This window comes from Mesoplodon densirostris, chromosome 11, assembly GCF_025265405.1.
Source record: "Mesoplodon densirostris isolate mMesDen1 chromosome 11, mMesDen1 primary haplotype, whole genome shotgun sequence".
Taxonomy (NCBI): domain Eukaryota; kingdom Metazoa; phylum Chordata; class Mammalia; order Artiodactyla; family Ziphiidae; genus Mesoplodon; species Mesoplodon densirostris.
The window spans coordinates 64,407,381-64,429,951 of NC_082671.1; the positions used below are offsets into that span (position 1 = coordinate 64,407,381).

General features: G+C 54.7%; 1 protein-coding gene and 1 pseudogene across 2 annotated transcripts in view; one reads left to right on the top strand and one right to left on the bottom strand.

Annotated features, from left to right (window-relative positions):
- Positions 1-16,761, bottom strand: part of FBLN1 (fibulin 1) — a 78,498-nt gene extending 61,737 nt beyond the window's left edge. For both annotated transcript variants that reach the window (XM_060112022.1, XM_060112023.1), the window contains exons 1-2: positions 16,678-16,761; positions 1,588-1,690 (exon numbers count right to left, since the gene is read on the bottom strand). In XM_060112022.1, coding sequence (XP_059968005.1) covers positions 1,588-1,690; positions 16,678-16,756 — 182 coding nt within the window. In that variant the 5' untranslated portion in view covers positions 16,757-16,761. The remainder of the gene's footprint in view (positions 1-1,587; positions 1,691-16,677) is intronic.
- A 1,524-nt stretch (positions 16,762-18,285) lies between these two features.
- LOC132499552 (actin-related protein 2/3 complex subunit 3-like) lies at positions 18,286-19,173 on the top strand (annotated as a pseudogene).
- The last annotated feature ends 3,398 nt before the right edge of the window (positions 19,174-22,571 follow it).

Below are 22,571 nucleotides of genomic sequence, written 5' to 3' on the forward strand. Positions count from 1 at the left end.
GCCTCAGGAGGAACCAGCCCTGTTGAGACCTCGATCTCAGACTTCTGTCCGCCAGGCTGTGAGACAGTAAATGTCTGTGGTTTAAGCCTCCCGGGCAGAGGTATCTGTGCCAGCGGCCCGAGCAGACACATACAGCCCCACAGCCTGGCCTGGTGGTCCCGGCTGCTTCCCTCGCCTCGCTCATTATCACAACCCTGAAAGGAAGCTATCGCTGTCCTCCTTTTACATTTGGGGAAACTGAGGTTCCAAGTCGGCTCAAGTCACACAGCCTGAAAGCCGGCCCAGGTGGGTCCCTGGGGCCTGGCTGCCTCTCAGAGCCCAGTCTGCAAACAGAACGCTTGGCGCTCACCACCCAGCTTTGCTCCGCAACTGCCAGCCACCCTCTGACGTTTCTAGCTCGAAGCCACGCTCGGGAGCCAAGATCCCCACTCTCACTCGTCAGACGTGCCATAAATCCTAACGGCGTGGTAAATCCGAATGGCGTGGTCTCCCAGTCAATTCAAACAATCCGAGTGCCCTGTTTTCTCTTCCTTTGTTTGGTCTATAATGCTTTCGACTTTTCAAGAATTTCCTAAATCGAGATTTACATCCTCCGTCACTGCTGGCAGGCAGCAGTCTCTGCTCGATGCCAACACAAATGCAAAACTCCAGAGTGAGGCAGACAAGCCTCCCCTGCACATTCCTTCCATGGCAGCTCTCCACCTAGCATCCCACAGCTCCAAGCGTCAAAGCAGCTTAGACTCGGATTAGAGGCAGAGAAAATGAACGGATGTCAAGTGATGGAATGCGTTCCTACCCTCGCCTCCCCCCCCCCAACCTCTGCTCCCCAGGCAAGCAGATCTGGGTTCAAGTCCTAACGCCATCACCTACCAGCTGTGCGTACTGGGAAAAGCTCAGTTTCCTCATCTGTAAAATGGGATCAGTAACAGGGTGAAATGAGACGAAGGGCATCAAACGCCCAGCACAAAGTCGGTGCTTCATAAAGGCTTGCTATTATTTTGACGGTGATGATCAACGTTACATATCTTTATCATCTATTCTAAGCTTACATTCTCCCAAAACTTTGAGGGAGCTTGAGTCAATTTAGGAAGAGAGGAATAAAAATAGTTGATCCAGATGCTGGCTACTGTATAAAGTAGACAATGGTCTGGCAGAACTTTTGCTCTGGGACTCGCTCGTCTGTGTTTTCGGGGTCTGAAGGCAGCCCATGCTTTTGTCTGCAAAGCACTTCCAGTCACACGATCTCATCTGCCGCCCCCAACAACCACCCCCTTTCTGGGTGACTTGGCCACACTGCCCAGGTGTGGCAGCGAGGGCTACAAACCTACATCCTCTTGCTTGCAGCCTGGTGAAATGACGGGAGGCCCCGGCAATGCCAGGGTGGCACAGGAAGGGTAAGCGGAGTCCCGTACAAGGCCCGTGGGAGCACAGAGGAGGGACGTGGGGGTCACCAGCTCCCCACACCTCCCACAGCCTGGCCCTGGGGGCCCAGCCTCTCCCGGGGGCCTGGCACCCACTATCCCTTCCTCCCCTGCTTTTGTCTAGAAGAACACTATTACGGTAGCACAGCGGCACTGGCAAACGTACCTGCATTCCTTGGATTCCGAGGCGTACGGCAGTGAGCAGTCCCTGTGCTGAGTGGCCATTCGATGTCCGTCTGCACAGCAAGCCTCCATGGGGACGTCTGCGCCTGCCGTGCAGGGAAGAGAACGGGGTGACTGGCGACAGGTGACTCACCTCGGACCCCGCCCAAGGTCCCCTTAGACGGTCGGCCTCCCTCAGGTGGCCGAGAGCGCCCCCTCCCGGCCACACCACCTGGACACCCCTTTCTTAGGTCTTCTCTACAGCATCAGGACAGGGCCGAAAGGGCCACGGCACATCCGGTCCTTCAGTCACTCGACAAACGTGTACTGAAAACTCCGCTGAGTCATGGGCTGGGAGCACACACTCTGCTCCTCCTAGAAAGGCCTGAAACCTTAACTACTACCTTCCAAATCCAATTCTGACGGGGCTGCAGCTCAGCACCGGGATCCCTGCTCCAGCCAGATGCCGGAAACTGGGACAGGGACCTGCCCAGACGGGGTCCCTGCCTTCACAGTCCAGAGGGAAGAAATACAGGTGTTACTGACCAAGGCACGGCCGAGCTGCCGTCCAGCCTGGCGGGTGGGTATCCAGGACGTGGCTGACCACACTCCTATGGGGTCACAGATGGTTTGTATCACTAACAATGAACAGTGCAGAACTGGGGAGGCCTAGAGGTGTCCCCCAGACTGGGACAACCAAGGAAGGCGTCTCTCGAGACTGGGGAGCGAACACCAGGGAAGAAGTACAGCATGAGCGGAGCACAGAAGAGGGAACAGTGATGCGGGGCCTCGAATGCAACCAGCCAGCTCTGCAGAGAAGCAAAGCGCCAGCGTTTCCAGGACCCACTCTGTGTTCTCACTTCATCGCTGTAGCCACTTGCCAGGAGAGCATCAGTCCTCACTGTACGGATCGGGAAACTGAGGCCGGTGATGGTCTCTGCCCTTGATTTGTTACAAGGTTGCCTCTTTGCTCACAAAAAGTAAAGATGGAAGGCTCAGGTGGGTCCAGCAGCTGGGGCACCCACGCCCTCCAGCACCCAGTCCGGCGCTCAGCCCCACCCAGGCTGCTGCCCCGCTGGGCCCCTCGGCTCACAGGAAGGAGGGGACCCCACCGTTCCCCAAGGGAGGAGCAGCTGGGTACCGAGGCGCCCCCAGCGTCAGTTCCACCCGCAGCCAGGAGGGGGCTGTTGTTAGTGGCAACAGCCTCTGCTGCCGGGCAGAAGGTCACCTCTCGGCAGGACATTTCAAAATTGGGCTCTAAGAAACACCACAATTTCTCACGGCTGGCCTTCCCGCGCCCCACGGGGTAAATCCCGCCGGGCTTGGCAGCGTTTCCTGGCACCAAGGGCCTTGGGTGTTCTGTTTGAGCTCATTATTCTTCCAAGGCCTGGCCCTTGGGGTGGCCCCAAAAGAGAGGGTCACTCCAGGGCTCAACAAGAGGCCAATGTGTCCAGAAACACCGGCTGTGACGGCTTGCCCGCTGCCACCTCGAGAGCCTCTGCCGACAAACGGCACCTGGAACACGGTGCCCTTGAGCTCTGGGTTCACCTCCAGGGAGACCCTGATGGGCGTGGTCCGAGGCTGGGCTGGGCATTTCTTTTTCTTTTTTTTTTTTAAGCAGAGGTCTTCTTAGAATCCCATATGATTTAAATTTATTTATTTATTTATTTATGGCTGTGCTGGGTCTTCGTTTCTGTGCGAGGGCTTTCTCTAGTTGCGGCAAGTGGGGGCCACTCTTCATCGCGGTGCGCGGGCCTCTCACTATCACGGCCTCTCCTGTTGTGGAGCACAGGCTCCAGATGCGCAGGCTCAGTAGTTGTGGCTCACGGGCCTAGTTGCTGTGCGGCATGTGGGATCTTCCCAGACCAGGGCTCGAACCCGTGTCCCCTGCATCGGCAGGCAGATTCTCAACCACTGTGCCACCAGAGAAGCCCCAGGCATTTCTTGAACCAGGAGGAGGAAGGGCCTTGCCAGGTCCCCCGACGATGACAGCCTCAGCCCCACCTGCAGCCGGGGGAGCTCGGAGCGGAAGATGCGCTGCCGCATCCTCGCTCTCTCGGGTTCCCCCAGGCTGGCAATAAGTGTGACAGTCCACCCCAGAGCAACGTCTGCCGGTCCACTGCCCACCGGCCGCTCGGCCCATCCCGACCTCAGCTGTCCCCCTCCACACTTTCCGACGATGCCATCTGGTGAACGTGGCGGGCACCGTGGGCTGGGGCTCAGATGTAATTGGCATCACCGGCTTCCCAGCACAAACAGCGAGGTCCCTCATGAGGGAGAGCCTCTTGGTTACCGGGGTGACCTCCAGGGGTCCCACTCATTCATTCGTTCCTTCCTTCATTCTTGCTCCAATTGATTCTAAGGGAAGCATTCACAAAACGCAGGACCTGACCTGTCACAGATAAAACATGGCCTGTGGTTCACCCCCAAGACGACTGTGACCCAGCCACATGGCCTGGCAGAGGCCGATGTCCCCTGTGCTGTACCCCTTCACCCCAATCCCAGCTGGGCCCGCCTAGCTCTCCCGCCCACAGTCTCACCCCTCGTGGCTCTCACAACTCCTCCGGCCCCGGCCCAACCCCCATTCAGTCTCCCCCCTGCCCCTGCAGCCCGCCTGCCCCCCAGCCCGGCCTGGAGCAAACTCACAATTGACAACATCTGTCTGCCTCGCCCTCCCTCCCTCCCTCCCACCCATGCAGAGCTAGGCCTCCGTCTCCTGCTGTGGGCCCTCAGCCCACAGCCAGCCCTCAGCAGCTACAGGGGTGAGTAGGAGTGTCAGCTTCGGAGCCGAACAGGCGTGGGCTCCAATCCCAGCTCCGGCGCCTTCTTGCTCTGTGACCCTCGGCAGGACACTTCACGCCTCTAAGCCACAGCTTCCTGGATGGCAAAATGGGCCTCACAGTACCTTCTGAAGGTGGCTGAGGAGATGGAAAAAGCTTATAAAGTTCCGAGCACACAGGGAGCCCCAGTAAACAGTGGCTGGATCACACGTGGAAGGAACAAAGGGAATTTGCTTGCCGTTGCCCATGAAGAATGGGGGAACCGGGCTTCCCTGGTGACGCAGTGGTTGAGAGTCCGCCTGCCAATGCAGGGAACACGGGTTCATGCCCCGGTCCGGGAAGATCCCACATGCTGTGGAGCGGCTGGGCCCGTGAGCCATGGCCACTGAGCCTGCGCGTCTGGAGCCTGTGCTCTGCAACGGGAGAGACCACAGCAGTGAGAGGCCCGCGTACCGCAAAAAAAAAAAAAAAAAGAAAGAATGGGGGAACCAAGGCCCCATCTCGGGGTGCAGAATGGCTCAGGGATGAGTGACGGCCCCTAGGCCTCCCTCAACTCTGAGAAAGGCAAGCACAGGTGAAGCTCAGACTCCTGGAGCTGGCTCAGCGGCACGAGAACTTTGTGCCCAAGCTGTAGAAACGTTTGGAAATGATTCCCACTGGGGAGCCTTGAGCACTTGGAACCTGATTCTCAGAAGGACAATGAAATGTGACATCTTTCACTCAATCCAGAAACATGGAACATCCCCGGAATGCCCCAAGCAGCCATAAAGCTGGAACTCCCAGCGGCCGGGGTCAGTGCACCCTCCTTGGGCAGGATGCGCCCCCTCTCCTGCCAGGGGGAAGTTCCTGCACTCCCAATCCGAGGGGCCACGGGGCACCCACGGCCAGGCTGGATGGTGACGCAGCAGAGGTCAGAGCAGACAGGACATCACCGTCCTCATCGTAACAGCCGGACACATGAGGATTCTCGCAGAGACAGCCCGTCCATTCACCACCTCTCACCCCCTTAAATTCCTTTTTTATGCCACTGTGCCAGGCACAAGGTGTCACACTGTTGTAGAGAAGTAGCATCGTCTCCAACCCACTCCCCCCTCTCTGGGCATCTACGTTACTTCCGATATTTCACTATGGGAACAAACAGCTCTGGGTTGAGCATCTTCATCTGTCAACCTTGTCTTCAGATTCTAACGATCCCAACTTGGCTATTCTATTGTAACCATGTTGAGTATGACGGTCTGGTTCTATGGGCCATTATTTATCTTTCCTTATGTCCTGTAGAACAACGGTTATATATGCAGCCTCGGGTTAAAATTACTTTGGGGAACTAACTTCCCCATGATTGTTGTTTTTGAAAGCTGAATACCCAACATTGAAAGGAATCCTTCTTTTAATTTTTTTATTGTTGATAACATTATACTAAGTGAAACCAGTCACAAAAGGGCAAACAAAAGGACTGTATGCTGCCACTTATATGAGGTCCTGAGAATAGTCAAATCCATGGAGACAGAAAGTAGAATGGTGGGTGCCAGGGGCTGGGGGAGGGGGAGGGGGAGTTAGTGTTTAATGCGGACGGAGTTTCCATTTGGGGAGATGAAAAGTTCTGGAGATGGATGGTGGTGATGGTGGCAAAACAATGTGAATGTGCCTAATGCCACTGAGCTGAACACTTAAAGAGAGCTGAAATGGTCAACTGTATGTTATGCATATTTTTAAATTTTTTAATGGAAGTATAGTTGATTTACAATGTTGTGTTAATTTCTGCTGTACAGCAAAGTGATTCAGTTATACATATATATACAGTGTTTTAATATGTTCTTTTCCATTATGGCTTATCATAGGATATTGAATAGTTCTCTGTGCTATACAGTAGGACCTTGTTGTGTATCCATTCTATATATAATAGCTCACATTGTTATGCGTATTTTTAAAATGTATTTTAAAAATTGAGCTTTTGTGTACCATTTTGTAGCACCATTCATTAGGAAAGGAATTGTACGTTCTGCCGATTAAGTCACTTGCCATTTTCAATCGATGTTGTTTTCATGCACTAATCTGAATACTGGCAAAGAGGATTAATTTGGGCAACTGTATTTTACAACATCTTTGTATAGCAGTTTGGTAGAGAATGCAATGTTTTCCAAGGCAAGCTATGAGACCTCAAATGGGAATGGTGAAAATATTAATTAAAAAGTAAATTGTGGGACTTTCCTGGTGGCGCAGTGGTTAAGAATCCGCCTGGGCTTCCCTGATGGCACAGTGGTTAAGAATCTGCCTGCCAGTGCAGTTCGATCCCTGGCCCAGGAAGATCCCACATGCCACAGAACAACTAAGCCCGTGCACCACAACTACTGAGCCTGAGCTCTAGAGCCCATGCTCCACAACAAGAGAAGCCACGACAATGAGAAGCCCGCGCGACGCAACAAAGAGTAGCCTGCTCACCACAACTAGAGAAAGCCTGCGTGCAGCAACGAAGACCCAACACAGCCAATAAATAAACAAATATATTTTTTTAAAAAGTAAATTGTAACTTTGCAACCAAAATAAAGATGATTTAAAAGTTTAAAAACAAAACAAAAATCCCCAGGGATCGTCTCTCCCCCATGCATCTGGGGCAGTGGCCAGCAGAGGGTGGGACAGGTGGAGGAGAGGCAGAAAGACCTAAAGTTCAGACTTGCCCTGGCTTTGACCTCCTGCATCACTGCGGACACCGCGGCTTGTTCATTGTACCTGGGGGGTCAGGTTGCCTCTCAGTTCTGCCCCATCACCAAACCGGGGGTGACCTGAAGCCCAGAGAGGTGCCTCTCTCCTGTCCCCACTTGTGGACATGTCCGTCGACGCCCACCCTCAGCCTCTGCATCCTGTCACAGCCCAATGCAGCACCTTCTCAGTGCCGGTCCGCCACTCCCAGACTAGGCGGGGGAGCGGCTGGGTCAAGTGATTGTCACCTGGGAGTGTGACAAGTCCTTTGGCAGATGGAGCCACAGAGCAGAGGAGGCCGCTCACTACCCGAGCCCAGGGGAGAAGGGAGGGAAGGTTTTCTGGAGGTGATGGGGAGGCCCCTCTTCCAGCATCACTTCCCCCAACCACTCACAGCAGGAACTCTGCAACATCAGTGGAAGGGGAAAGAGGGACGGGGGTTCCAGGATGTGGCCCCAATCTCTGACACAGGGCACATGGCTGGGCTGGGCACGGGGGGCAAGACAACCAAGGTGTCACCCCACCTGATGCCACACCTCACTGGTACCAAGGGTTTCACAGCAGCTGACGGCATCAGACCAACCAGGCCCACCAGCAGACCCCCTGGCAGCACCTCCCAAAGGGCATAAAATTGAGGAAACCTCAGGCACAGACCCCGCCATGTCTGAGTGGCCCTCCTAAATCATGTCACAAAAGCAACCTGGAGCGACAAGGCCATCACTGTTTCTTCTGTCCCCAGCCCCGGGGAGCACTGTCACCTACCCACACCCACCACGCGCTTACTGGTCACTCAACGCCCGTCCTTAAGAGCCCGTAGGTGCTCTTAAGAGAGAAGTGGGGCTTCGGGCAAGTCTGGAATCTTCTCCCTCAGATCCTTTCCCTCTCTGAGATGAAACTTCAGCAGGGCACAGTTTTCATCTCTAGTCCCTGTTAATCTGACTAGATGAGATCCACAAAGACAAAATTCCTTGTCCTTCCAAAATCTGGGGCATTAAAATGCCCTCCATGTATATGAAATGCTGAGATATGAGATGGTGGTTGGTTAGCTCTCTATTTGGTTTTATTTTAATACCGTCATTTGGAAAAATAAAGAGTTGACGCAAGGCTCATGCCCCATCTGCTCCACGGCACTGCCTAAAGCTGCAGCAAAAAGTTGGAGGGGGTCCCTGTGGTGTCCAGGACCCGCATGACTGGGAAGCCTGAGATGCAATGAGATGCCAACAGGAAATTCCAACCCAACAGAACCACGCAAGACTCAGCCCACACCCCCAGCCCCTGCGGGGCCCCCCACCTCACGAGCCTGGGGAGCCAGCAGATGGCCCTCTTAGGACCCTTCCATGTGCCAGGCTCTGAGCTCGGGGCGAGGGATCCAGAGTCATGACCTCGTTCTCAGGGAGATGACAAGCAATGGTCACCTGGTGTGTCCCAGTGCTTCTGCACCATGCTGTATGACTGGGATGAGGACAGACCCATCTCCCCTCCTCAAGGCCCCAAGACCTCCCCAGGAGGAAGCAAGGCGTGCTGAGTCTGCTCTTATGGCTCCAGGCCCTGTCCTCAGCACAAGAACGGCTGGTGCCCTCACACCCCCCGACACCAGCACCCGGCACAGAGAGACGGGGTCTCGGATAGGGCACCAGCTAACAGGAGGCAGCAGGAGACAAGGACCAGAAGACACATCTCTGGGAAGGTGAGAAGAAGCAGCTTCTACACTGCTCCCTCCACGCAGCTCACAGTGACCTCCTGGATCAAGCTCAGTGGACAGGTGGGCTGTCCTCCCCCTGCCCGCATCTCTACAGCATCCCCCCCTGCAGGACCCAACTCCCCTGGTTCTCCTCTCACCTCTCAGACCATGTATGCACACCTGTCAAGTGTCCTCTGCACCCGGCTTTTGGAAACTGAAGCTCTGCCAGGCTGGGTGGTCCCGGGTCCCTCCTCTCCTCCAGCTAGCTCGTTCACACCCACACCAGTACAAAGGTCCTTTTCTCCGGGAAGTCCTCCCTAACTGCACCCCCCAACACACACACGTGCACACACGCGAACATGGGGCAGACATGTTTCCTTTCTTTCATGGTTTCTTTGCTCCCTGAACTTCCCAGCAATTAGCACAAGTAATTAACCGAGGGTGTACTTGTGCCACGAGGGCTGGACAGGAGTCTCATTCTGCACCCTGCCCCTCAACTGGTCCAGAGCCAGCACACAGTAAATGTCCGTGAAGGAATGAATGGACGAATGATCTCATGTGATCCTAGCAACTCTATGACACAGGGGACGGGAAGAGATGAAGCAAGTTGCCCGAGGCCATGGGACAAACACAGAGGTGGCACTAGAATTTGGCTGTGACTCTAAAGCTCACACCCACCCACCGTAAAACCCAAGGAGACAGTGGCTTCCCCCTGAAGCTGGACTTAAAAAACTGGAGGGCCTCCCTGGTGGTGCAGTGGTTGAGAGTCCGCCTGCCGATGCAGGGGACACGGGTTCGTGCCCCGATCCCGGAGGATCCCACATGCCGCGGAGCGGCTGGGCCCGCGAGCCATGGCCGCGGAGCCTGTGTGTCCGGAGCCTGTGCTCCGCAACGGGAGAGGCCACAGCAGTGAGAGGCCCGCGTACAGCAAAAAAAAAACAAAAAACAAAAAAAAAAAACTGGAGACTTTTCAGTTAGAAAAGTGAGGCGGTTAGTTCAGTGTCCTGCTTAAGAACACGATGTGAGAGCCAAGCTGCCTGTGTTCGGACCCTGATGCTGCCACTTAGCAGCTGTGTGTCCACAGGCATGCTGCCTGGCCTCTCTGTGCCTGGGTGGGGTGGGTCTCACACCAATAATGGAAAATGGGGATAATGACAGGCATGGCGCGATGGGTTTCAGAGAGCGGTCTTATGTCAAAACGAGTGGCGCTGCACGTAGGTAACAAAACTTCCAGTACATTTCACTCCAGCAGGCAACACAATCCAAAAGGAAAAATAGGTTCAAGAAAAATACTGGCTCAAAAAAAAAAAAAAAAAAAGAAAGAAAGAAAAATACTAGCTCAGCCCATTAGCATAAAAACACTGATAGCTAGCATCTAAAAACCAGTCCTGGCAGTCCCAGCTACCACCCATGGCTCTGGGGACTCCCCTGAGGGGGTGCCACTTTGCTGCTCTTCTTCCTCAAACTGCCTGGGAGGGCTCAGTGCCGTGGCCCCTTGTCCTCTCCCCCCACTGCCCCCACCTCCCTGGGTGGCCTCATCCAGCCTCCCCTATCGGCCGAGACTCCCACACTTCTGTCTGCAGCCTGGTCTCGCCCATGAGCCCACCCAGACGTCTAATAGGAAACTTAAGGTTTCCACACAGGACTCTGATCCTCACCCCTGTCCAGCTTCTCTGCCTCAGTAATTAGCAGTCACCATGCATCCAGAGGCTGGAGCCAAAATAACTGGGCCAGCTTGAATTATTCCATCTCCCTCCCCCTCCACATCCAAGCCCTCAGCGAGTCCTGTCCACTCTACCTCCCAAACGCCCTAGATCTGTCCACTTCCCTCTGGCCCGCAGATCCCGCCCCCCCCCGCCCTCCCCGACCAAGGCACCTTTGGCCCTGGACCCTGCAGGAGCCTCCCCCCAGCTTATTCCACCTCCATGCTGGTCTCCCTATAATCCATTCACCATGCAGCACAGAGGGACTTCTAGAAGTGTGAGTCAAGGAATGTCACTCCCCTGCTGAAGATCCTCCAGCGCCTTCCCCGAGCATCTAGGATAAAATCCACAGTCCACACCCTGATTTTTAAGGCCCTGCACGACTGCCTTGCCCCTCCCGCCTTTGCCACCCTCTTGGGCACCCCCTCCCCTCCCTTCACACCACCTCTCCGGTCCCTCTGGTACACCTGGTCCCACCTGGGGGCCTTTGTGCCGGCTGTCCCCTTCGCCCAGACGCACTTCCCCAGGTCTTTTCACAGACGGCTCCTTGCCACTCACATCTGAGCTCAGGTATCACTTGCTCTCACTCGCCCCCCACCCCGACACCCACTTGAGAGTCACCCGTGTCCCACTGTCACAGTGTGTTACAGTCACTATGGCACGGATGCCCCCGATTTTTTTGTTAGTGCATCTGTTTCTGTCTTTACTCTTAGTGTGTGTAGTGGGTTCAACAGTGGCCCCCAGAAAGATGTGTCCATGTCCTGACCCCTGGAACCTGTGCATGTGACCTTATTTGGAATAAGAATCTTTGTAGATGGAATGAAGTATCTCAAGATGAGATCATCCTGGATTATCCAGGTGAGCCCTAAGTCTCATGCAAGTGTCCTTAGAGATGCACAGAGGAGATGCAGGAGGAAGCCACGTGAAGATGGAGGCAGAGACTGGAGGGATGCAGCCTCAAGCCAAGGAGTTCTGGGCGCCCCAGAGCCGTGGAGGAAGGGAAGCCCTCAGACACTCTGATATCTGACTGAGATATCCCTGATATCTCACCTCCAGGACAGTGAGAGGGTTCTGCTGTTTTAAGCCACTAGGTTGCAGCAATTCAGCCCAGAGCCACAGGAAGCTGCCGCAGTACACAAGCTCCAGGATGCAAGGACCTTATCTGGCTTGTGTCCATGGGGCCTCTTCCACAACCTGACTCCTCAATGAGTGTTTGTTGAATAAATGGATGCACAAGCAGACACAGGATGGCTGCGTGACAAACAGCTCCTCAGGGGCCACACCAGGCTCAAAGGAGACACTTGGCAAATGTCTGCTGAGTAAAACTGAAAACCAGCCTACAAATGACACCACTTTGCAGCTAAGTGACCTTAGACAAGTCACTTCCCCCTTCTGGGCCTCAGTTTCCTCACCTATGTAAAGGGAGTGGGTCGGCCGATCTTTGATTTCCATATCCCGATAGACAAACAATTCCTCCCCAAATTCTGCTCGAGTGCCCATCACAAAACCCGCCCTGGGCCCCACCGGACCCACAGCTGGTTCTTTGGTTCTTACACCTTTTTTTTTTTTTTTTTTTTGCTGTACGCGGGCCTCTCACTGCTGTGGCCTCTCCCCGGTCACCCCCCATGGAAAATGCCTGTTCTTTCAAAGGAGCCCCTCATACACACAGCACTCGTTTCTGGCACTGAAGTGCCCGTCCAGCCGAGTGGTTAGGACCACGGGATCCTGAGTCCTCTATTTACTACCACATCGTCCTGAGCAAGGGCTGGTTGCCAGGACTGGATTTTATTTTTTATTTATTGTTTTTTTTGCGGTACGCGGGCCTCTCACTGTTGCGGCCTCTCCCGTTGCGGAGCACAGGCTCCGGACGCACAGGCTCAGCGGCCACGGCTCACGGGCCCAGCCGCTCCGCGGCATGTGGGAATCTTCCCGGACCGGGGCACAAACCCGCATCCCCTGCATCGGCAGGCAGACTCTCAACCACTGTGCCACCAGGGAAGCCCCAGGACTGGATTTTAAACGTCCAAGATCACAGTGTTTTTACACTAATGGGCTGAGCCAGCATTTTTCTTGAACCTATTCTTCCTTTTGGAGCCTGTCGCCCGCTAGAGTATACGCTCTGGGTCTTAGTTTACATACCTGTAAAGTGGAAATAACAGTAGTACCTACTTCATGGGGCTGTGGAGAAGGACTAAGTTAGTGACTAAATGTAAAAGACTTCAATTATCATAATTTCCTAGGGCAGAGAGTTTTCATTCTGTTTTTAAGGACACAGAGCAGAGAGCCTGTGGGAGTCCGTCAAGCTCTCTCGAACCACTTTCAGGGCTGGGACCAGTCTCCTAACCCTGGTCAAGTGCTGACCCCCAGCAATGGGTGGGTCGGTGTAGGACCCTCCTGTCCCAGCCTCTTGTTACGACCAGCCTGGGGCTTAAAGGCAGTGACCAGTGGAAAGAGTGCTGGCCACAAAGCTCAGCCTCCGGTCCAGCCATGCCTGCTACGAGCTGGATGACTTGGGACAGATGACTTGGCCTCAGCGTCACACGCTCAGCTCTGAGCTCCCCTCCAGGCTGAAGGGTCTCTGACCCCAGGAAAGTTGACATAATGGGTGTCCCCCCACCGCCCGTTTCATTATCTGGCCACATTTGAGAGCATTACAGAGAAACTGGAACCATATGAAGCCTGCAAAAGGATTATTAATGAAATTGTTATAATTTGATGTTTTGCAAAAGAAAAACCTCTTATCATGTAAAACATACTGGCAAAATACTCCCTATTAGAACTGTTTTCCTGCAAAGCTGCTCCACTCGCTGTGCCCAGTGCTCAGAGCTCCACCTTCAGAGGAAAGCGGGGGAGGTGTGTGCAGTCTGTTGGGGAAGGGGCTGCTGGGGAAGGGGCTGCTGGAAAAGGTGCTAGGCACGGCGGTCTTCCCCAAGCATGAGGAGGGGGCAGAACTCCTAGAAGTCCCACGTTCTCTCTCACCTTCCGGACCTTTGTCTATGCTGTTCTCTCTGCCTGGGACACCCTCCCCACCCTCCTCCCAGCCCTCCTCTGTTCCTTCACATCCCAGTTTGCATGCTGTTTCCTCCAGGAAGTCTTCCCTGACTCACTCCCAGTTGGCGTTGGTTTGTAATTGTTCGCTTTTCTGGATCTCCCGGGAGATGTGCCCCATGGGCAGAAGGGCCAGGTCTCTCTTCCTCCCTGCCGTATCCCCAAGACCTAGAACAGTGTCTGGCACAGAGCTGGTCCTCAGCAGATATTTCGCGTACAGATGATTGAACGCCTAAGGAGGCCAGCTGAGGCCACTTTGCATGACCTTTACCAACACGCCTTGGCACTGGACAGCTGCCGCAGGTTTTGTGGCCCTGTTGGACCTCCTTCCCAGCTCCTGGCTGGGGAAATGCAGTTTTAGTAGTGCAATCTTGGGGAAAAGGATACTGTCCTATCCTACTCTAGGAAGGGGACATCACAAATAACAGATAATAATAATACAGCTACCATGACAGGCGTCGTCCTATGTTCTCTCCCTCAATCCTCCAGCCAAACTAAAAAGTTGGTCTCTGTTATCTCCATTTTACAAATGAGAAAACCACCAGATAAGTCCGTGGTTCTTTTCTGAGGGATGACAGGCAAAGATGTTTGCAGTCCTACAAACGCTCCTGGCAGCCTGCTGGGTCCCAACGGTGAGTCATGCTCCCCCGCCACCATCAGAGGCGGCAAATGAGCCCAAGTTGGGAGTGGCCTTGGGCAGTGCCAGGAAGGGTCATGACCCAGAGCTGTGGCTCCGCAGGAGAGGCCCTGGCACTGCACCCCTAGGGCACACTGTCTCACGCTCCAGCAGCCCCATCAGCCTGTCCAGCCCCTGCCACCCAACTGGGAAACTTCTAGGAGCGGCAACGGTGCCGCCACGTGTTTCCAAGCCAAGTCCTCTCTCCCCTTTGTTCTCCTCCCAGCGATGTTGTCTGTAATCAGTCAGGAAGGCTGCCAGGCTGGAGCCAGAGGCCAAGAAGTCTTGGAGAAAACACAACCGTCTTTCCCAACACCATCCTTCCCTCTATTCCCGCCTACCCTGGCTCTCAGGAAAACCCAACTGGACAGATGGATACAGGACAGACCGGTGGTTCCAACTCTGCCCCCTGGCATGAAAGTCCAGCCCCCTTCTGCGTTCCCGTGGCCAGGTCACCAAATGGGTTTCAGCAGATTAGCTAAAAGGCTCACCATCGAGGCCTTTCCCATGATCACTTTTAAACTGCATGTTTCCTCTTGGACCCCACAGCTCTACGGAGGGTGGGGACAGTGTCACCCTCGGCCTTACAAGGCTTCAGGGAACCTTACAGCTTCTGAGTTTGCAGGCACAGAAAGGAACCAGGCAATTTTCTAACTCTCTCTCCCCAAAGCATACTAACTTGTTGAAACTCAAAAGAGGGACCTCCCAAAAGAAACAAAGGACCACAGCGTTCTCATCAGTGTGCAATTAAGGTTTCCTTTACACACTTCAAGTTAGGACCTTCTCTATGAAGAAGATGGTTGTAAACCATCAGTCAGGCTTCAGCCTAGCAAGTCTCGGTGCTCCTTCAAAGCTGGACACTGGCAGGCTGCAGGGGACCCTTCTCAAACAGTAGGCAGAAAAGAACAGCGATGGAGTATCTGGGGACTCGGGCTCAGGAAAGTTCAACTAAGCTTTCTCTCTGAGCCTCAGTTTCCTTGGGTGTAAAATACAGGAGGTTCCGGGGCCCCTTCCATTTCCAACAGGAGTCTCGTGTGGTCCCCAGTCTAAGGCCCCTCTGGGCTTTCACTCCAGCCAGGGGTCACCAGAATTCCCTTCTTTCCCTGCCTGCCTGACCAGCTCCTGCCCAAATGCCATCTCCTCCAGGAAGCCTCCCGTAAGCCCCAGGGCCTGGGATGGCCTTGCTGCCAATGCTGAGTCCTGCACCTCCCCCCACCCCATGAGATGTCCGCCCCCAGACATGCCCAGGATGGAGCCGATGCCTGGAACAGCCAGAGCTCCGTGAAGGTCTGCTGCAGGGAGCCACTGAGCCAAGAAACCTCTGCACAGCTCTCCCCCCTCGCCCCCTGTCAGCCTCTCCGGGAATTCCTGAATCCTGGCAAAGCATTAGCTGCAACCAGTGACCTTTGACAGAGGAGGAGGGTGGTCCCCAGAGAGTTTAAAAGAAATTCAACTAAGCCAGAGATAAAGAATCTGGGATGCCAAGGGTGGTCGGGGCTCTTATCTGGGCCTGGCCCCAGGAAGGCTGGCCTGGCTAATGACTGATGAGCCACGGGTCAGCAGAGAGGTCAGAGGTCATGGCTGTGATCGGCGGGGCCTTGTGGTCACCCCTGAGTAGCTAGGCCTTGAAGATTAAGGAGGAAAGGATGAGCCGGGTGCTTGCCATCCCAGTGCTGTCAGTCCCAGGGCTGGGAGCTCTGGGCCACGGGTCTGCTGGTGGAGACTCCCTGGCAACCCTCTGCCACCAGGTGGCTGGGTTTGGAGGTGGCCTGTCCCCAGCCACAGCTGAGTCTGGAGCCTGGCAGAACCCCGTGTCTTGGGGTCCTCGGTGTCTCAGGTGGAGAGGCAGGGGTCTCCGCACACACAGCTATGGCCCTGAACACCTTCAGCCCACTCCCTTCCTCTCTGCTTTCTTCATGTCCACCTCTTACCCCATGACTGCTTTTGTCTCTTGGGTAAATTACTGTCTCCACTGCCCAGCAAGCTGGGTACCACAGCGCCTGCGCAGGGGCGGAGGTGGGGGCAGTGGGAACAGGTACGCCAGGGGCGCTCCAGGTGCAAGGAGCAGGCACGGGGTGGTGCAAGGTGTGTGTGTGGGGGGGTCCTTGGCAACCACCAGCCAGCCTTCCTCTCCCCCAGCCCGCACCCTGGCCCCAGGGGGTGGGTGGGAGCTAGGGTGGGCAGGGTGGATGCGAGAGGGCCGGCAGGAGGATGTGTCTGCAGGGATCCGTCTTTAAAACAAATCCACACGTCAGCGAGGTGATCAGGACCGAAGCCAGGAGACGGGTCGGGGAGGGGGGGAAGCGTCGCCGGGGCCTGGCGGCAGCGCAGCACAAACACCCGGAGGACCGCGGAGGGGCGCAGCGCCGGTTGACGCTCCCGGGCGCCGGCAGCTCCAAAAGTCGCACGGGGCACGGGTCCGGGCGGTCGGGGTGTCGGAGAGTCACTAACGCGGGGGCCGTGGGCTCGGGGCGCTCCCTACCCCACCGGCGCGCCCCCGCGCCCCTACCTTGGGCCGCCAGCAGCGAGAGGCCGCCGAGCAGCAGCAGCGGCAGCGGGGCCCGGCGCGACGGGGCGGCGCGCTCCATGGGCGGCGGGCGGCGGGCGGCGGGCGGCGGGCGGACAAAGGCGCGGGGCGCGGGGCGCGGCTCTCGGCTCCGGGCGCGGCACGCGGGCAGCGCGGGCTCCAAGCTCCAGCCGAGCCTCCGCAGCCAACGCAGGGCCCCGGCCGCGCGGTTCAATTATCCCGCCCCGGAGGAGGGCGCGGGGGAGGGCGCGGCGGAGGCGGGGCCGCGGGGCGCCCGCTCCCCTCCCCCCTCGACCGCTCCCCGCCCGGGACCTCCGGGGCCCTCCCTCCTGGCACCCCAGGCCCGAGGGGCGCGCAGGCCCACGGCCGGGCTGGGAGCAGGGACCCCAGACTTCTCCCTGGTGGGGGCCGGGGAAGTGGGGCGCAGTCGGGCGGGAGGCACCCCCCCTCACCCCTCACCCCCACCCTGCGCCAGTGAAACCCGATCCCCTCCCCACCCATCGGCCGGAGGGGCGGGCTGGGTAGCAAAGGTTAGCTCCGCCCGACTCCGCCAAAAGGGAAGTCAGGCTGCGGGGGGGTCCCCAGCGTCGGAGGCGCCTTCTGAGGGGGAATAAGGGTGGTGACCATTCGGGGGGCTCCCTGTGGGACCCGGCCCCCGAGTAATGCCCCGAACCCGCGGTTTGCGGGTTTCGCGCCTTCTCCAGCCCCGCGCGGGTCGCCCGGGGCTCTGCAGGTCGGCGGCTAACTCTAGGTGTGTACCGGGCTGCGACCTGGGTCTGCCCTCAGGGGACCGCCAGTGGGGCGGGCAGCGGACAGACTCCACCAACATCCCAACATCCGTGGAGGGTGATGAACCCGGGACACCCAACCGCGGGGAGAAAGAGATTCTTTTTGCCGGAGAGGAAGCAGCCTTTGCACTGGGCCTGTGTAGGAATTCATGGCTGCAACCGGTTGGTGGTTACTGAGGATGAATTAGTCCGTTGGGACCATAAATAGATTTATTTAAAAGAAGAAGAAAAACAAAAACAAAAACGTGTACGGGTGAAGATGGGGAGCAACAGGATGAGACCCACAGGAACACCTTTAGCCAAGTGTAGGGGTCCCCTGACCCAGCAGACCCACTCTGGGTTTACACCCAGCAGAAAGGCATATACGTGTCGTGCAGTGTGCACCAGGAGACAGAAAGTCCTGTACCAGAGTGTTCACTGCAGTGTAGTTCATGACGGCTTCCAGCAGGGAAGGCCCCAACCTCACCAGCAGCGTAATGAAAGCACTGGGCAGTCAGGTTGGAGAACTACACAGCCCTGAAAAGTGAGAGCTCTACAACCCAGGCAGCTACAGGGAGGCTCTCAGACACGTGCCAGACACTGGAGAACACTTCCTGCAGGATTCTGTTGTAATGAAGGACAGAAACAAGTCAGAAGTCAGGAGAGTGATGACCCTGGGGGTGGGTTAGGGACTGCAGGGGGCATAAGGCAGCTTTCTCCGGGGCCAGTTAGGATGTTTTTTTAAATCTGTGTATTGGTTTCAAGGTTGGGTTCAGTGTGTGAAATTTTATGAAGCTGCTCACTTACATGTGCCCTTTTCTGAATGAATGATATAGATTTAAAAATCAAAAACAACCCTGCCCAACTGCCAGACCGGAAGCGCCACGCTCTAGCCCGATCCTCCTCGTCGGGGTTGAAACCCGGGCGCCTCCAAGATGACGGCTTACTTTACCACTCTTCCCTCATGGACCCTGACACGAAACTTACTGGAAACACGGCACTGTTGCCTATCAGAAGTCAGTTCAAAGGACCCGCCCCTAGAGAGACAAAAGATACAGATATTGTGGATGAAGCTATCTATTACTTCAAGGCCAATGTCTTCTTCAAAAACTATGAAATTAAGAATGAAGCTGATAGGACCTTGATATATATAACTTTCTACATTTCTGAGTGTCTAAAGAAACTCCAAAAGTGCAATTCTAAAAGCCAAGGCGAGAAAGAAATGTATACACTGAATGTATACACTAATTCTCCCGTTCCCGGAGAGCCTGGTTTTCCACTTAATGCAATTTACACCAAACCTGCAAACAAACAGGAAGATGAAGTGATGAGGGCCTACTTACAACAGCTGAGGCAAGTCTCAGTCCAGTCTCTTGCCTGGACTGAGACTTTGTGAAAAAGTTTTTGACCCTCAGAATGATAAACCCAGCAAGTGGTGGACTTGCTTTGTGAAGAGACAATTCATGAACAAGAGTCTTTCAGGACCTGGACAGTAAAGGGAGCCTTGGGCAGACATTGTCTCCACAGCTGTGGGCAGCATTTACAGCAAGATGTACACAGTTCTTTGCCTTTATTTCGTAAAGTTTGATACAGAGGAGAGAAGAGAGTGTGTCTTTACTTGAAGAGCTCTTTATCAAGAATTTGGGGCTGTGGGGTGGGGAAGAATGAGTTGTTGATGGGTGATTTGAAATTTCTGCAGTATTAAGCTGGTGCTTAATGAGTAATAATAAAGAAATTTCCTAACCAAAAAAAAATCAAAAACAGAAAGACAAGGCTTCCCTGGTAGCGCAGTGGTTAAGAATCTACCTGCCAATTCAGGGGACACAGGTTCGAGCCCTGGTCCAGGAAGATCCCACATGCCGCGGAGCAACTAAGCCCGTGCGCCACAACTACTGAGCCCGCGAGCCACAACTACTGAGCCTGCGCTCTAGAGCCTGCGAGCTACAACTACTGAGCCCGCGATCCACAACTACCAGAACTCGCGTGCCTAGAGCCCGTGCTCCGCAACAAGAGAAGCCACCTCAATGAGAAGCCCGCGCACCGCAGCGAAGAGCAGCCCCTGCTTGCCACAACTAGAGAAAGCCTGCGCGCAGCGACCAAGACCCAACACAGCCAGAAAAAAAACACAACAACAACAGAAAGACACAACACTCATCTCCCCACAGGTTAGCTCCTAAGTCTGAGGTTTGCGAAGAGCCCAGAAGAGCTCATGAAAGGGGCCCGCTGGCTAATGGCCTCCCGGGTTAAGGAGGCTTCCCAGAAAAGGGACGTGGGACCAGCCCGTGAAAGACGAGCAGTAGAGGGAGAAGGGTTTCCTGGGCAGAGGGAGTAGCATCTGCAAAGTGTGGAGGGATCAGAGACCCTGAGCAGCTCAGGAAGATTATCCGGTCCATTCTGACTGGATGATGTAGGTCCCTGAAGCCCACAGATGTGCTATGGTAAGGTCCTGAAGGCAGTTGGATAAAGGGTGAGTGGGGAGCTCTAAGCTGGAAGCAGATTGGAGACTCATTAGTACTTTAATACTAATTTGATGTTTTTAAGCCACGGGAGAATCAGGGTGCTGTGGAAGGAGGTTAGAGAACCAGGGAAAGTGTAGTGTGTGTAATAGATTATATGCTCTTACGCTATCTCATTAATACAACAGCCCCAGGAGGCTTTAGTACCCCTATTCTGCAGATGAGGAAACCAAGGCTCAGAAAGGTGAGGTCATTGGTCAAATTCTCATGACCAGTGATTGGCAGCCCTGGGATCTGAATCCAGGCCATCTGACTCCCAATCCCAGGCTCATCTGTATCCAGGGTTCTGTTTTTCACCGAACACTATAGCATAAACATTCCCCCTCTTATTAGAAATCTACATTATACATCCAGTGAGTGAATAGTATAAAAGTTGTACACACGTTTGATTAACCACTCTCCTATTATTGGACATTTAGATCATTTCAACGTTGGGGGTTATAAATCATGCTGCAGTGAAACCTGTGTGCTCTGGGCTCAGCTCCCCGCATGGATACACTAGAAGAGCAGATGCTACACCCAGGAATGGACTCATTCACATCCCCAGAGAGAGACAGGAGCTGAGCCGTGGGTGTCTCCACCTCCTCTCCAGCACGAATATCTTTGTTTAATCTGGGCTATTTCCACAGTCAAAAGGACGGGTGTCTCGATGTTTCGATGTATGTCTTTAATCATCACAGAGGTTGAACATTTTTCATATTTGTATTTCTCTTTCATAACTTTTATTCATTTATTTTTATAATAGCAGAATTGTTTATTCCAGTGAAAAGCTATAAAAAATGCAATGTCCGGGGCCTCCCTGGTGGCGCAGTGGTTGAGAGTCCGCCTGCCGATGCAGGGGATACGGGTTCGTGCCCCGGTCTGGGAGGATCCCATATGCCGCGGAGCGGCTGGGCCCGTGAGCCATGGCCGCTGAGCCTGCGCGTCCGGAGCCTGTGCTCCGCAACGGGAGAGGCCACAACAGTGAGAGGCCCGCGTACCGAAAAAAAAAAAAAAAAAAAAAAAAAATGCAATGTCCGACAATAGCTTATTTATAGTATGTACGATTGAATTCAACAACGTCAATAGTCAGTGATTCAACAGAATATTGTGCCATAGTTGAAAGGGCTAAATACAATGCTTTAGTAGAAATATGATCTTTGCGAACTAATATTATGTAAAAAGAAAAAGGAAAACAAGATTGAGTGTGAATGTATAGATTCACACTGCAGTTATGACTGTAAAAGCTATAGTCGTGCAGCTAAAGATCAAAAGGGAGCTAAATGAAAGTGGAAGTTGTGTTTGACTAGTGAAAATGTTGTTATTTTTAATTTTTATTTTTTAGGATACAATTGAGACAGGGAGGAATAATTGTACCAGAAACCTGGAGTGATATAACTCCTGCACATAAACTTGACTCTGAGTCTCTTGGCAACCAAAGCAAAAATCATCTTTCTGGGTCTTGAGGTAAGAGTCAGGAAACTTGATGAGCTGCACATTTGCTTGTAGTTTGTGGAAGATGGGATGGTCTTCAGAGAGGTTCCACGGGGGGAATTAGGGACAAAGGGGGCCCCCCGCCACCTGGCCCCCAGTCCAGGACAAGATGACACACACCCTTCGGATTCTGCTCCAAGCAGGAAGTCATTCGTTATGTCCCGTTGTGACAGTCCAGCTTTCTCCCATCTCTGAGGAGCAGAGCAAATGCTTGCCCTCCTCCACATAACAAATAATTTTCCATTTTGTTTGAAAGATCATTGTTGGCACACGTGGACTGTTTTCCCCCAAGTCAGAAAGCAAATGTCTTTGATGCTGCCCAGCCTCTGGAGGACAGGACCGCTATGGTTTCTCGCATGAGGTGCTGCTACCCACCTGGTGGTTTTCTCAGGGCAGTGGCTGCCCCGGCCCCTGCCCACCACTCCAGGCTCATCTTGGCCCTGCACCCCTCACGCCCTGGCAGCAGACCCCTGGCCTTTGCACGGCTCCTAGAACACCCAAGCTCCTCCCCTCGCTTCCTGCCTCTCCGCTCGGCCAGCACCCCCCCCTCCTTTCTTTCTTTGTTAAAGTGTTGATTTTCTCTCTACCCACAAACCCACTAGCTCCCTGAGGGCAAGGACTGTGTCTGCACACCTTGGGTGCTCAATAAATCCTGTCAAGGGACTTCCCTGGTGGTCTGGTGGTTAAGACCCCGCGCTTCCACGGCAGGGGGCGAGGGTTCGATCCCTGGCTGGGGAACTAAGATCCTGCGTGCCGCAGGGCACAGCCAAAAAACAAATCCTGTCTAGTGTGTGAATGGAGAAGCGGCCTCTCCAGCAGCTGGCAGTGCAGCATGGAGAGCAAGCACGGCTTTGAGTCAGGGCCACGTCCAGCATCAAAACCTCCACTGAGATGGGCATCATCCCCCCCACGTGACGGCTGGGGAGACTGTGGCTCAGGGGCGTGGCAGAGCTGGCGCCCAGTGTGGCCCCAGACGCTGCCCTCTGCCAGCCTGGGAACTGGCCCAGGGCTGCCATCCAAGCATCTCTGCTCCTGAGCCCATTCACCGCCCCCTCTGGGTCCCTTCTCCACTCCACTGGCGTCTTTCCTCCTGAGGAAGGTATTCCTCAGAGGCGCAATC